Here is a 15,050-nt window from a genome sequence, read left to right on the forward strand (position 1 = left end):
TCTCAGAATTAGTTTTCATTTGGCCTGTCTATAATAATTCACCCTAGCTGTCTCTCTTTACATAGCTTATAAAATGATGTCCCATCCATGGCACTTTTCAACCAACTTGGTTAGCTTTTATACGATGTATGTTACTTCAGGTTTAGTTATCATTGGGCTGTTGAAGCCCCTTTTAGTATTATCATGCCTTAATACTGCCATATGGCTAGATGTGCATATATCCCTCAAGTGCCATCACGATTCAAGATGCATTGTAAATAATATAATCCACATTCTATTGGCTACAAATTAGAAAAGGATGATGGGATGTATCGAGTATGCTCATATTTTGTGCAAAATGCTAGTGTCTAGTTTTTCAAATAATTGCATCTATAGAGATTGCCATTTTTCTTAAATTCGTTTCTATTGTTGTACAGAAACCATGCAGAGGTGTTTCTTCTTCCTCAATGTAATGGCCACATACTTGCATAATATAGGTTACTCTTAAAATCCGCTGTGACCCAATCCTTGAAGATCTTACAATCAATACAATTTTTTTCAGATTATGTCTCAGTAAGGAGCACTATCTAGCTATAAAGCGGATGTCATTCTTGTCCTTTTCATTACCGTCTTCAATCTCTTGAATCCCCACTAGTATATATGCAAATCAATCCCATAAATTGCTCTGTTATCATGGATCAAGCAACTGGATTTTGCTCTATTGCTTAATAACATCGAGATGACCTTGCTCGCATCGATGTTCTCAAGCATGTGAATCCTTAAATACTTATAAAAAATTCTGCTTTTTTATTTTGGCATTTTTTTCACTCCAAGGTTCCTAAGAGGCTAGGGCTCTTTGTTCCTTCATTCCCTATTCTTCTAAAAAGACCTTCCTGTATAAAAGGCCAGACAATAAAACTTTGGTTTGGAATAACCCAAATTGCCATCGCCTATGGTTGACCAAAGTCCATCTTTGGGATCTATGTTTCGACCGAGTCTTATGACAAAAGGCCACCATCTGGGAGGCTAATGGTCTATTTATTACTCTTTTTTTCCAAAGTTTCCTTCCATCATCAATCGTCCTTTACTCATTGCTGTTTCTTTCTTCAGGTTCCCAAGTCAAATATCTTTCATTTTAACTTTGTTATGTACAACTCTAGTTTTCTAGATCTAGGATTTCCCTTAAACATTCATCTTTTTGCTGGCATATTTAATGCCAATACTCCCGTCAAAATTTTCATGGGCAACTTGGCCCTCATCCATAATGTTGGAAAGATTTAGCCTCATTGTACTTCTTGATAGTTCGATGTAACGTTGTCCATTGGATTAAACTCAACTTTAAAATAGACAAAATATAGATTGATAAAAACATAATCACTATTTTGGACTTAGGCCCTGTTTGGGAGAGCTTTTGGAGGGCCAAAGAGCACTTTCTGGCCCTCCAAAAGTACTTTTAGATAAAAAATGGTGTTTGGTAAAATTTCCGAAAAGCTGTTTCAGCTTTTGCGGAAAGCTGAAAACAGCTTTTGGAAATAAGCTCCAATTTGGAGCTTTTCAAAATGCTGTTTTCAGCTTTGTCGGAAAGCTGTATTTTTGACCAAAATGCCCATATTAAAATATAATAATAACATAATTTGTCCCTTATAAATCTAAAAATCTGTTGGAGCCAAGAACCCTAGCTGTCAGACTCCCTTTCGCAAGAAAAATTGTTAGAAAGATAAATGATCATTCGGAGGATGAAAAATTAATGTACACTAATAATTAAAATATTTTATATCTTTATTATTGTATTATACTATAAATATAATATTATATTACATTACATCATAATACATTAATATGTTATTTTAAATAATTTAATATTATATTATATTATGAAAAATTAATTTATACTAATAATTATAATATTTTATACCTTTATTATTGTAAGTTTTGGCTTTTCAAGTTGCTTACCTGACCTATTGCCGCTGATCCCCGAATAGCGGAATATTATTATACTATAAATATAATATTATTATACGTTATATCATAATACATTAATATGTTATGTTAAATAATTTAATGTTATGTTATATTATGGAAAATTAATTTATACTAATAGTCACAATATTTTATACTTTTATTATTGTATTATACTATAAATATTATATTATATTACATTACATAATAATGCATTAATATGTTATTTTAAATAATTTAATATTATGTTATATTATAGAAAATTAATTTATACTAATAATTATAATATTTTATACCTTTATTATTGTATTATATTATAAATATAATATCATAATACATTATATCATAATACATTAATATGTTATTTTAAATAATTTAATATTATGTTATATTATGAAAAAATAATTTTTTCTAATAATTATAATATTGTATACCTTTATTATTATATTATACTATAAATATTATATTATATTACATTACATCATAATACACTAATATGTTATTTTAAATAATTTAATATTAACTCTACTTTAGACAGCTATACTTCCAACAGCTCTATTTCCAACAGCTCTACTGCCCACAGCTCCCTCAAACAGGGCCTTAATTTTAAAATAAATTAAATTCAAAAAATGTGTGCCCCATGAGAGAACATTTTCTATCTTGCTAACTCTTTCATTGTTTTTGACATATTTGGTTGACTACGAAAAAATAGCATAGAAAGCTCATTTTCTGAAGTGACTTCTATTTAGTTAAGCATTTATTTTTTTTGAAAAATTGTATAAAATATTTTTGTGCTCTTAATAAATTGATTACAAAGAAAAAAAATTATAAGTCACTTGGATTAAGAATATTTTTGAATAAAAAGAAGTTTACCTTGATTCTTAGCTGAGGAGCAATTGGGTTTTCCATACCCTTCTACTTGTTATGGAAAATAAAAAACTTATTCTCATTGGAAGTTTATTTTTTTTTAATTTTAAACTTCCCAATTATATATAAGCTATTTGTTATTTTTACTTTTTTGTTTTTCGTTGGTCATGAACTAAATGAGCCCTTGGATAGCTGTCGAGGTCTTCTGTTCTTTGAAATTGACAGGACTTTTTTTTTATGAAAAAAAAATGAGAGTACTTAAAACCGGCATTCTGCCCGAGACTTGGCACTAAACGCCATAAAAAGCTAAAACCTCCGAGGGTTTAACACTAGCCATTGCCCGTCCTCTCCTGTCCCTTTTCTAATCTCCTCTCGTCCCATCCCCTTCCTCTCCTCCCTCTCTAGTCATGGCGGAGCCGGTGAGGCTTCGTCTGGAATTCGAGGATCGCCGCCTCCTGACCAAGTCCCAGCGGTCGGAGGGCCTGAAGCGCTGCTGGGTCCTCCTAAGGCCCGATCTCACCACCGTTGACGACCTCGCTGACCACCTCGCCGACTGCTTCGCTCTGCAACGCTCTTGCCCTCGTGGCCTTGTCCTCTCCGTGAGTATTTCAACTCCTCCCTTTTTTCACATGCCAGCATTTGTTTAGAGGTGATGTGGTGTTTTGGGGCCTTTCTTTTCCATTATAATGGATGGAAAATAGTTAGGTTTTCCTGGATCGTGTTCTAAGACTGTAATTTTAGATTTTTCTGAAGCTATCGGGGTCCGAGAAGTGATTTCATGGGTCTGATTGAAAAATGTTGCTGATCTTGAGGTGCGTGCAGCGAGATAAATAAGAAAAGAAACTTCTTTGGGTGTTGTAACTTTTCCCTCTTTTTCATAATGTACTTTGTTTGCGATAGCTGATGCCCTAGATTTTTTATTATTAAGCTACATTTATCTTAGTCTGTTCATAATATATTGTTCCTAAAAAAAGTCTGCCTTCTAATTACAAGAGATATAAATGTTAACTTGCAATCCAAAAAAATTCCTTTGTTTCAAGTAAAGCGAAGGAAGGATGCCCTCAGGCTAACCATTTGGCACTTAGTTTCCAACATAGGAGAAAATTAAGTTAGTTTGTGAACTATGTATCTGTTGAGAAAGGAGTCGAGGTTTAAGAGCTCAGTTCTCTAGATATTCTGGTCCAGCCTGGGGAAAGGGATTTTCCAACAGTCTTCTATTTTTTTTAGTATTTTGCAACATGGGATGTGATGAATAAGCTTATGCGAATTAAAATTGAGATGATAATATAAGAACAAGAAAGACTGATAAAAATGTTTAAAGAGAAATTTAAATGTAAAAGTTGCATTAAAAAAATAAAGATGAAGGGTGTCTTTGAGCTTAAGTTGGTACAATGATGTGCACCTTTGGGTATGTTATGGATAGCGGGAAGCAAGGAAAATATTTTAAAGCTTCTGACATATTAAGAGGCTGTTGGAGGAGATTCAATGATTAGGTTGATAGAATATAGTTCTTTCATGATTTGAGAGCAAATAACAGGGAGGAGATTTTAGAGGAGCATATAAATTTTGGTGAAGAGGGAGGAGATTTTTCAATATTTAAAATTTTTGGATTTAAATGAACATAAAACACTGAATTATTTCATGGACATTTGAAGAGGTAGGTGGTGACTAATTGCATTAAAGACTTGATAGCAACCCTAAAGATATTTGTGAAGGAACTGTTATTTTCTCAACAGAGCATTTTCCCTTGAGTGAAGGTTGAATATAGTGGGATAGAATTTGGAATTTTATAAAGTGGGTGATGACAAGTCTTGGTAGTCGGAGATGGATTTCAAGAAGTTCGAGAATGTGGGAGAGGCTCCTATTCAATGCTAAGCAGAATAAACTAAAAAGGTGTTTGGCAAAGGCTTTCAGGACATCTGATAATATTGGTTTCTTGGTTGCTCGACATATCCTTTATAATCATTATGCTAAGGTAGGAATTACGCAAATATCAAAAATTTAATTAATGAACTAACTACAAGAGGCATGGAAGAACAAATTAAGAGCTACAACTCTTTGATTCAAAGAAAAGGTATATTCTTGTCTGTTGTAAGGATGTGCCTTATTATTCTCCCCATGATCAACATACTTGTGGCCAAAATGAGGCCCAGATAGAAATATGTTGTTTGTTTGGTGAAGTTTAGAAACCCTTGCTTTATGTAGATATGCAGGATTAAGGGGCTTACATTCTTATGAAATTAGTAGATTATTACATTATTGATGACTTCTTTAATATGGTTGCACTTACTTGATGCCCCAAAATTCAGATTTTTTTGAACTTTAAACTATAATTGTACAATGTAAGGACATCTTAACTTGTGGTGCGTGGAATAAAGGCATATATGTAAATATTTTGCTATATCAGGACCGTCCTACCTTTTGCAAAGTCTTACTTTACCTGAGTCATTAGGATTTGCAACAATGAGAAATTTTAGTTAATGCTTACATTTTAAGGATTTAAACTAAAACTCAAAAGCAAAATGCTATCCAAGGGTCTTTAGTAGAAATTGGGCTTTGAGCTCTCTTGTAGGGGTTTTATTTTTCATTGCTGTTATTCTCCTTTCCTTTCTACATTGAAGTGAAAATAAGGCCTTTTCTAGTGTTCAGGGATCACCATCTTTTAACCAAGTCCTGGTGCTAAAAAAGCTCAAGCGGTGCTGGTTCCTTTTGGAGCTTGACCATGTTGCAAAACATTAGGGGTTGAGCCTTGTCCTTTTCCTAGGCATCCTGTTATCATGAAAAAACTAATCTGCTATTGCAGTGATTTGCTTGGCTTAACTGCAACAAAAGTGCAAAATCATTTTTAAAAAAACTGACTTATGCTGCTTTTAGAATAACCAAGATGAAGACTTTTAATTAAAAGAAGCTTTCAAATTTGAGACAGTTGTTTTGCTAGAATGAAAGAAGGCTGGGAAGCTATATATCGAAATGCATGTATAAGAGGGGGAAAAATTATGGGTTTCTTTTTCTTCATCCTCGTTACTACAATCTTAAAAGCTAAACTAATGATGGTGACAATAGATGTCCTGTTCTTTATTAACAAGCTATACCAATACTGATCACTGCAACTAATGTGTTTTCTAAATAAAATTACTCTCTTTTATGCTAGTTTCTCTTTATTTGATTTGCCAAATCCAGAATTGGAAGACATCCTAGATGCTCATAAGTCATAACTCTTGCTAGTCTCTCTGTTGAACCATACATAATTACAAAAGCTTTGTAGATATTTGTGGTTCTGTAAAAAATATTTGAGAATCATTATTATTTTTTCAATTGGTGTATTTGGGAAAAGAGTTTGTTTACAGATAGTTATTTACTTTTTACCATTTTTTCTGTTCTATTGCAGATGGATGAATTTGTTCTGCCGTCATTTGAGTCAACATGTATTTTCAAAGATAAGGACATCATCAGGTAAATTACTTGAGTTTGTGGTGGCTCATGGTTAGGCACTTGCAAATAAACATTTTAGGAAGAGACAAACCCAAAGTTCGCCATCTCGGTATCGGACCATGTACCAGCACTATCCTATTATAGTGTTGGTACACGGTATGGTACAAGACGGCGAAACGTACTGAGTGTTGGTATGGCACAAGACCGTACCAGTGTGGTATTTGTGCATGTGGTATTTGTGCGGTACGGTATGTCCGGTACAGTATGATTCCAATCGATATGGCATACCATGGACTAACCTTTAATTATTTCTGAAATGGATCAAAATTTTCACAAACAAATTGCTTTTTCTAATGAAGAAGAGAATCATGCATGGATTGTAAGATGTTGTGGGATAGCCTTGCCGCGCAACATAAGATAGTACCTTTACTACTATATACTCAGCCCAAGAAAAGAAATGAAATTGCTGAAAGTCTAAATGTAAGTTGATGGGATTTAAAAAAGAAATGGGACATCTTTTAACAATAAATTATGCAAGGAAGTTGGAACTTTAGTACAAAACCAAATGAAATTTCATAGCGGATGACCAATTGTATTAAGAGAATTGCTTGAGAAGTCCTTGGATAATGAAAGGTAAAACATATAAGTAAAGAAACTTGGTTGTGAAATGAGCAGGAAAAATGCCTCACCAATTCACTCTGGAGTCTGGACTCTTCTGTGCATGGGGCCCTTTGCCATATATGGAAAAGAGTGAAGAAGGGGAAAAACTGAATGGAGTTGCCAACAATGGGAGATGTCTCATGAAGGGGCACATTGGGAAAAGTTGGTGATATTATTGTTAGGATAGATGTTTTAATGCAAATTTAAGTTTCTTACCATAGCTGGAGCTCGTCAGTATGGCTTCGATGGTAGTTAACTTGATGCCATTTGGTATCCTCTGTATCTCTTCTAGTGTCTCTGTCTTGTTACGCACATCTCTACTTCCATTATTCAACGACTAGCTACTCTTCATTACCTTTATGTTTATTCTTATGATATTGTTTTCTCAAACACCCTCTTAGTTAAAGCTTGCAGACTCAACACCTTGGTCACAGCTTATAAATTTTGCTCTCAGCTAGATTGCCATCGGACCGTAGTTTTAGTTTTATATTGATTGATCTCATGTTTAAAGCTTTGTTAAGACTCTGAAACTGGAAGTAATCTTTTTTTTTTCGGTTTTGCACAGAGCCAATCAGAAATTGGGGCTTTAGAGTTTTACTATCACTGACTTATGAGACCAAATTTTAAGTATAGATGGTTCTTTGGCCGTTCTTTTGTCACATCTTGTTATCTTTAATTTCCAAGAAGCATTTCTCAAAAATCAATCTTGGGCTAGTCAAATTTTGAGAAAATATGGAATCATGATAATTGCATAAACATTATGATTATCATGTGTTTAATTGTCATCACTTAATAAAATAATATATGACATTTTAGCTTTTGCAAAATTATTGTCTTTTGGCTGTTATAGCATGAAATCGTTGTTACCACACAGTCGAAGGTCAGAAACAATGGAATGAACTCTACGAGGATGTTTACTTCATCTTTTGACTTGTTTTTGTTTCCCTTCTTTTTTCCTGCTTGATTTCCCTGGGTGCATATTTTGTTTTCAATTAGTTTTGGCCAAAACAACCAAAACTGGATCTGAAACTATTGAGACCACTGCCGGAATCACAATGCATTTGGCCACAAAAAGTGCAGAAGCCGATGTGGTTGTCGATCTATATCTCGTGGTACTGCTGGGTTGTCATTCTTCTGTTGAAATTTTGGGAATCGGTTCACCCATAGTTTAAAGAGGTGCCAAGGATGTTAAAAATAACAGAGTTTTGTTGATCAAAGACGGATTTGGTATGTGGATGCACCCTTTTTGAATTGACATGCTTGTTTGGTTTAGTATATTGGTAACATGCCCTAAATTCATGCCAATCCTTAATCTTTCTTTTTATCTTACATTTAACATGAAAGTATTATTTGTGAGCTTGCACATAGCATGAATATATAGATGATGGGCAATATTTGTAATTTGGTTATCTTTATTGGAGAAGAATTACTATTATTATTGGGACCCCCCCCCCCCCCTCCTTTTCCCCCTCAAGTTGGTGATTTCAACAAACACTGGCTTCTGCAAACATAAACTCAGTTTAATGAGCTGATGGTGCTGTACTGTGACATTGCTCTTTGCTACCAGGGTGAAAAAGAAGGTTGGCCGACAGAAGCAGGTTATTGAGATACATGATGCATATCGCACTAAAGATTCTGACATTGTGGACAAGCAACCAGTACTCTCAAATGATAGGCTTCTGGCAATTAAAGATTCTGAAGACAATTCAGGTGGATACAAAAGCGAAAATGAAGCGGAAATGTGTGCTCTTGAAGAGAATGCAATCCATAAGCAAACTCCATCAATTGAGGACACAAATTCAAAGAAAAAAAGGAAGAAGTCAGATAAGCCTCAGAGCTCAATGTACTTCTTTGTGTGCCTTTATTTTGATATTGTCTATGTTGCTTATTATTTTGTTATTTTTTCAGAAAATTTTGCATTGGCATTGCATAGTGTCTTGGCTAACAAGTTGATATCAGTTCACATTGTATTTTTTTGTCCATTCCATTTGGTCTGTTAATTCATCATATTTGAATCTGATAATGATGAATTTATTATAACATTTTCTTAGTATGCTAATTTGCTTATATATTTTGGAAGAATAGTCAACCTTTTATAAAGATACAAGTGATAACTCGAGGATTTGTGCTTGCATCCATGAACGTTCTGTATTCCTGATTTGGCTGTGAAATAATTTTCTGTTATGAATGCTTGCAAGAGCAGAAATATGATTTCTCATTTCTTTGATGTTTGCTAGGATTACTTGGCCTTTTTTTTAAAAAAAAGATTTTTTGAAAGAACCTTCATCATCTAACTATCTAAGTTGGAGAATAAGAAAGCACTGTATTCTTCAAAAGCATCTTTATGTCGTGCAGGCTTCGATAAGGCTTAATCAAATCCCATTCTCAAAATCCAAATTGCATTTGCTCCAATTATTCATGATCTTTTAATCATAATTTTCTTGAGATTTCATGGCATACCAGCGAACCCCCCCCCCCCCCCCCCCAAAAAAAAAAAAGTCCGAATGCACACATGTTTCTGACAATTTAACTAATTATTTACTAATCACTCGTTATTCGTCTATTATAAAGTTTGTTGAATAATTACCTAGCATTAATACAACATTCTTTAATCTACTCTCAATCTAAAACTTTTATTTCTGACTTTTTCCCAATGTTGACTGAATCACTATTGAATGCGCAAACGTATGCTGAAATGTGTTTCCATTCTTTACTAAATGACAACAGCAGGGATTTGAATATATATGCAAAATGTAATCTTGATGATATATAAAGTCTTCTATTGTTTTGAGTTTGTCATGATTCTAGGGGGATTAAAAGCATGTATTGGAAATTAACCTATTGTGCTAGATGGAATAATATGACAATTTGTCAGCCATTTTATAACCTTATTGTTCATGTAGCATAATAGGTATATCTAGTTATGGTTTCATGATTTATTCTTTATGGCATTTAGAAGATTAAAAAGGTGATGATAAATCACTAGTGTACGGATTCTTAACATGATGATTTAAGTAGAGTTTGAGATACAACAGACTATGAATAACTTACTGTCAAGGTGGAAAGAATAAATAGGGGATTGATATAACCTTTTAGCTTAACAAGATAATAACTTTTGTTCTGTCATTCAGAATTCACATGTACTCTCAAAAATGTGACAAGAAGATATTTTGGCAGGTTTGCAAGTGGGTAACATATATTTGTATTTAAATCAAACGCAAAATCAAAATCTCATGGATCGTATTTTAGGCCCCAAACCTGGACCTAATCTCACAGTGCATTACGTTGTTTAGGAAAAGCTGGATATCGTCTGAGCAAATCCTACAAATGATAGCTCAAAATCCTCAGTCACTTGGGTCCATGTGCTCAAGCACAGCTCATGGTGAACCTGCTCCCACTGAGTAGCTGAAATGGCCTAGAAACTTTAGTCCTAAAAGGATAATAGAATAGAAATTGCATTTCTTCTATGATGAACCGAGATCTGAACCCATTACCCACATCTTCTCTACCAGGAGAGTGACTATGGTGAAGAAAGGAAAAGAAGAAAAACTGCTCTCTCTTGCAGTTAGGTTAGGAAAATAAACACAGGCCTTTGCCTATTTACATATATAGCAGTGCATTTTGCAGGGTCACATGTATATCAAGCCCATGTAAGCTCTATGTGCGGGTATGTATGCGCATATAGATAATTACTCTTTAAGAAAAGATAATAATATTTGTATGGAAGGATGCATTTTCATATGCATTATATAACTATTATATGCATGTATAGGTAGATCTATGCATTGTGTACTGATGTCTGATGCCTGTCAGTATGAAAGACATTTCAACATAAAGTTAATTACAATATGTAGAGATGAAATAGTAATTAGGAACTGACTTGTTCCTTCTCTCAATTATAAGTTTGTTGGTGATTTATAAATATTGTATACTGACATCTGAGGCCCATTAAGATGAAAGAAATTGCAACATAAAGTTAATTACAAGATGTAGAAATGAAATGGTAATTAAGGAACTGACTTTGTCCTTCTCATAAATCCAAGATGTCATAGTATTATTGATTAATCAGTATTAGTTGATTTATAGTATAGTGAAGAATTTGGTGAATGTTACGAAGCATGCAAAACACTAAATATTCCTCATATTCTTTGTATACCTTTGGGGAGGATAGGCCTAGGCTCATGACTTATCTTGTGGATCCTATGTTTAATGCGTCAATCATTTTGTTTGTATCACTACCGATTTCTGGATTTTTTTCTTTGTTATTTATGTAGGACTCATTTAGTAAATAAACATGGAAATTTCTAGATTGATGGCAACTCAATTTAACTAAGCCTTAATCCCAAACTAGTTGGGGTTGGCTACAGGAATCCTTTTTCTCCATTTTGCTCAGTTTAGGGCTGTACTTGCTGAAAATGTCAGGGTGGATTCTAATCTGTTCTAGTTTGCCATGATAGCAGGAATTACACATGTAAAACAAGCCATAGTTCATATTTGCGGTTAGCTAACTAAATGGTCATTGGCTGTTTGAGGTCAACTTATAATACATTCCTCATGCTAGTTTTCTCTATAAACCCTGGTTCCTTCCCTCCGTTCCTACACTTCCACTCGAATTAGAGGTCTCACCATCTTGTCATGCCTTAAGACTCAAATTTATTTGAAACTTGAGGTTTGACTATGCAGTTGATCAAACATGGATGCAGAAATACCCAATGAATCAATAATTGAATGGCATGTACATAACGGTCCGGGCGTAGGGGTTGGGGGGGGGGGGGAGTGTTCATCGGGAACAGCTGATGGCATGTGCTATGTATCCAAAGCGGGCAAGTGCTCTATCGGATGCAATGCCCAAAGTAGACTGCTAAACATATCAATATTTTTCTAGTTATCAAAAATCAATATTTTGCATCAACCTCATGCAAAACATAATGGAAAAAAATCAACAGCAGAGCTATAAAACATCTTTCACCTAACATCATAATATCATGCCAACGCCTGTATAATGTAAGCGTCCACAATCTAATGATAAGTATCATCTGCCAAGCATGATAACATCACTTATAAGATAAGAATGTCCACAATTACATAATATCAACTATAAAGCAAAGACATCCAAAATCGTAAAATCAACCATGGAAGAAAGATGTCTACAATCATATAGCTTAATTCACCAAACAGACCGGCCTTCTTCCTCACTTCTCTTTCGAATGCACTATTTGTCTAGGGCACACAATAACTAAACCAGCCCATACTTTAAACAACCTGTTGGCCCAGCTGATTATTGGACTGGTCCAATGGGTGACCGGTCCAGCCTACTAATGAATAAATTGCTGAATTTGAACATATAGTGTAGTGGCTGCTATAGCAGGTTGTTGTTTGATGATATTGGATGCTTTGGACAAGTGCCATGTAGGACTGCTATGATAGTGTAGTGGTTTTGGACTGAAACTGCTATAATGGCCATAGGGGCTGATTTTTGAAACAAAGTAAATATCATTAATATTAACCTTAACCATCACCAAAAATGTCTAATAGTAATGGGACTAAGTTCGTTGTTCCAAAAAGCACTTGGCAGACATCCAGCTGCTGAGGGATGATCCATGGCATGCAGCAGATGGCAGGCAACATGAACCCAAGGGGGGATGTTGAACTGTACTAGTAATTTATATTACTAAGTATTGTACATGCAATATTTAAGATTTTATGCAAAAAGGAAAATGGGAAAATTCACCAATAACTAAATATCTTGATTAAGTTGAGATTTATAGTGCTGTAGCATATGCTTCAAAGATTTATACCACTAGAGGGTGCCAACTAGTGTAGTTAATTAAATTTTTGGGGGTTGATGTCTAAGGCCTAGGTAATGTGAAAATTGACCTGACCCAACCCTATTTGGGTTGGGTTTGGGTCGAGGGTTTTTTAGATAGGGTGGTATGGGTCAAATTTTCTAACCTGAACTTTAAATACTGTTGGGTATGGGTCAGAGCTTCGACCCGACTTGGGTCATGATGGTAGAGTTCTTTTCAGGCTGAAATAAAATAGCTCAGGTTGTTATGATCTTGAATAAGAACTTTTTGAGTGTGTTTAGTATTTTTCTTACTACTGGTTGTTTAAATTATTTTGCAAATTAGCTGGTAACCATTGTAAGGCTTGGATTTGATAAGTTAGGTAGGTCTATTAGGGACCAAGTCTTGCAACTAAGATTAGATTAGGGTCAAAACGGGTGACCTGAAATGACCTGTGGATGGGTATGAGTTGAGAGATCTTAACCTGATCTCAGGTTGGATATGGATGAAGGTTTTGTATATTGGTGTCCTTACTTCACCCAACCCAAACCTGACCTGCTCCCTCCCTTTGCGCCAAGTCCTGTTCTCATCCAGATACCAGCAGGGATTTCTCCCGTTAGTTCTCAAAATACATAAAAAATTATACCACTGCCTTTGTATCTGTTAGTTATTTTTTTGACATATTTCAGGTTTAATACTTGGTAATTGTTATCTAGTGTTCCTACATATTGACTTCACTTAGTTTTGTGTTCCTTGATGCAGGAGGAAGAAAATAAAGCTGACCAGCCCTGAAATGCCAATTACTACCACTGCAGAAGATGAACATATCCGATCAGAGCAGAATCAACGATGTTCTCGTAAAAAAGATCGTCAGAAAAGTTTAGATAGGACAGCTAAGCCATCTAATGAAGATGGCAGATCAGATACATTGGTTTCCCCTCAAAATGATGTCAGTGTTAGGCGCAGAACTAGTTCTATACCAACAAAAGATGGGTACATTCGAAACTCTGATTTAATTCCATGCACAAGTAATTTAATAGTGTACTCCATTTATTTAAGTTTTAGATTTGACTTGTTATTTGTAGCAGTATAACTGTCTAAAATATGTGAAAAATTCAACCCTACAATGTTGTTCCAACAATAACTTATTGTTTATATGTGAAATGGATTATATGGTGCTGGAAAATATCTATAAGGTTATTAGTGATGGGCACGTTAGATGGCTATATTAATGGTTAAGAAGGACTCAGAAGCTATTGTTAGTATACCACTGAACTGTTTGCTCTTGTCAAAACCATGTGATTTGCCATTCAAAAAAAAAAAAGTTTTTGTACATGAAGACCTTTTAGTTGCAAGCCCCTCTAATTTCATATAATTCATTTTCTTTTCACCACAGTAGCATAAGCAAAAAACTAAGGAAAGTTTGAACAAGATATTTATTTAATATTGACCAAGGTTTGCCGAAGCAGAAGCAGTACCCAAGGGGTACTAGTCGGTGACCAGTTGGGCATGGTATAGGTCTGTACCATGCCGTTCTGGGCATACCGACACAGGAAGAGCCAGAGAGGGAGGGGGGGAGAGAGAGCAAAAGGGAGAGAAAGGGAGAGAGAGGGAGAGGGAGGGAGGAGAGAGGGCTCGAAAGCCCTCATCGAAATAGAATTCCCTTGTGGGAGAGAGAGCAAAAGAGAGAGAAAGGGAGAGAGAGGGAGAGGGAGGGAGGAGAGAGGGCTCGAAAGCCCTCATCGAAATAGAATTCCCTTGTTTTGTTTCAAACCAGGGGATCCGTAATTATTTTTGCCAATTCCAGTTCCCTATTTCGATTAGGGCTTTTGAGCCCTCTCTTTCCCCTCCCTCTCCTTCTCCCTTCCTCCCTCTCCATCTCCCCCCCCTCTCTCTTGAGCACGGCAGGGCATTGTTCCGAACTGATGAAATGAACCATGCCGGTAACTGACTAGTCCGGTTCAGTATGCCCCGAACCAGTTAGTTCGACACAGTTTAACAGACCTTGATAATTGAAAAAGAGGGATTTGTCAGAATCCACTCAATAACTCTTATACTATTAGATTGGACCATGTGAACTTAGTGTGCTTGCAGCTTCAATTTTGAGGGATAAAAGTAATCTTTTTGAACCCTGCTGTTGCTTTCCTGGTTTTCCCGCTACAAGGATGTGTCTCATTGTGCTAGTCTATAATGTGCTTGTAACACATTCAAAGGATGTGTCTCATTGTGCTAGTCTATAATGCTGAAATGAGTCCTAATTTTTAAAACTTTGGACCATTTATTGGTCTGAGGAGTGATAAGGAAACTCCAGGAAAGGCTGACAGTAATTCCAACTTAGTGCTTGGCTGCATGCCACTCAACTAGAAA

General features: G+C 35.2%; 1 protein-coding gene across 3 annotated transcripts in view; it reads left to right on the top strand.

Moving 5' to 3' along the window:
• The first annotated feature begins 3,088 nt into the window (after nt 1–3,088).
• LOC103709951 (sphere organelles protein-like protein) overlaps nt 3,089–15,050 on the top strand; it is a 29,010-nt gene continuing 17,048 nt past the window's right edge. For 2 of the 3 annotated variants that reach the window (XM_039133842.2, XM_088719876.1), the window contains exons 1-4: nt 3,106–3,404; nt 6,194–6,258; nt 8,465–8,740; nt 13,446–13,676. In XM_039133842.2, the coding sequence (XP_038989770.1) occupies nt 3,213–3,404; nt 6,194–6,258; nt 8,465–8,740; nt 13,446–13,676 (764 nt within the window). In that variant the 5' untranslated portion in view covers nt 3,106–3,212. Of the gene's footprint in view, nt 3,405–6,193; nt 6,259–8,464; nt 8,741–13,445; nt 13,677–15,050 lie in introns of all 3 variants that reach the window. The other variant, XM_039133841.2, reaches the window with a different exon arrangement.

This window comes from Phoenix dactylifera, chromosome 4, assembly GCF_051530095.1.
Source record: "Phoenix dactylifera cultivar Ajwa chromosome 4, Ajwa_hap1_PhDact_Kaust_v1.1, whole genome shotgun sequence".
Taxonomy (NCBI): Eukaryota; Viridiplantae; Streptophyta; class Magnoliopsida; order Arecales; family Arecaceae; genus Phoenix; species Phoenix dactylifera.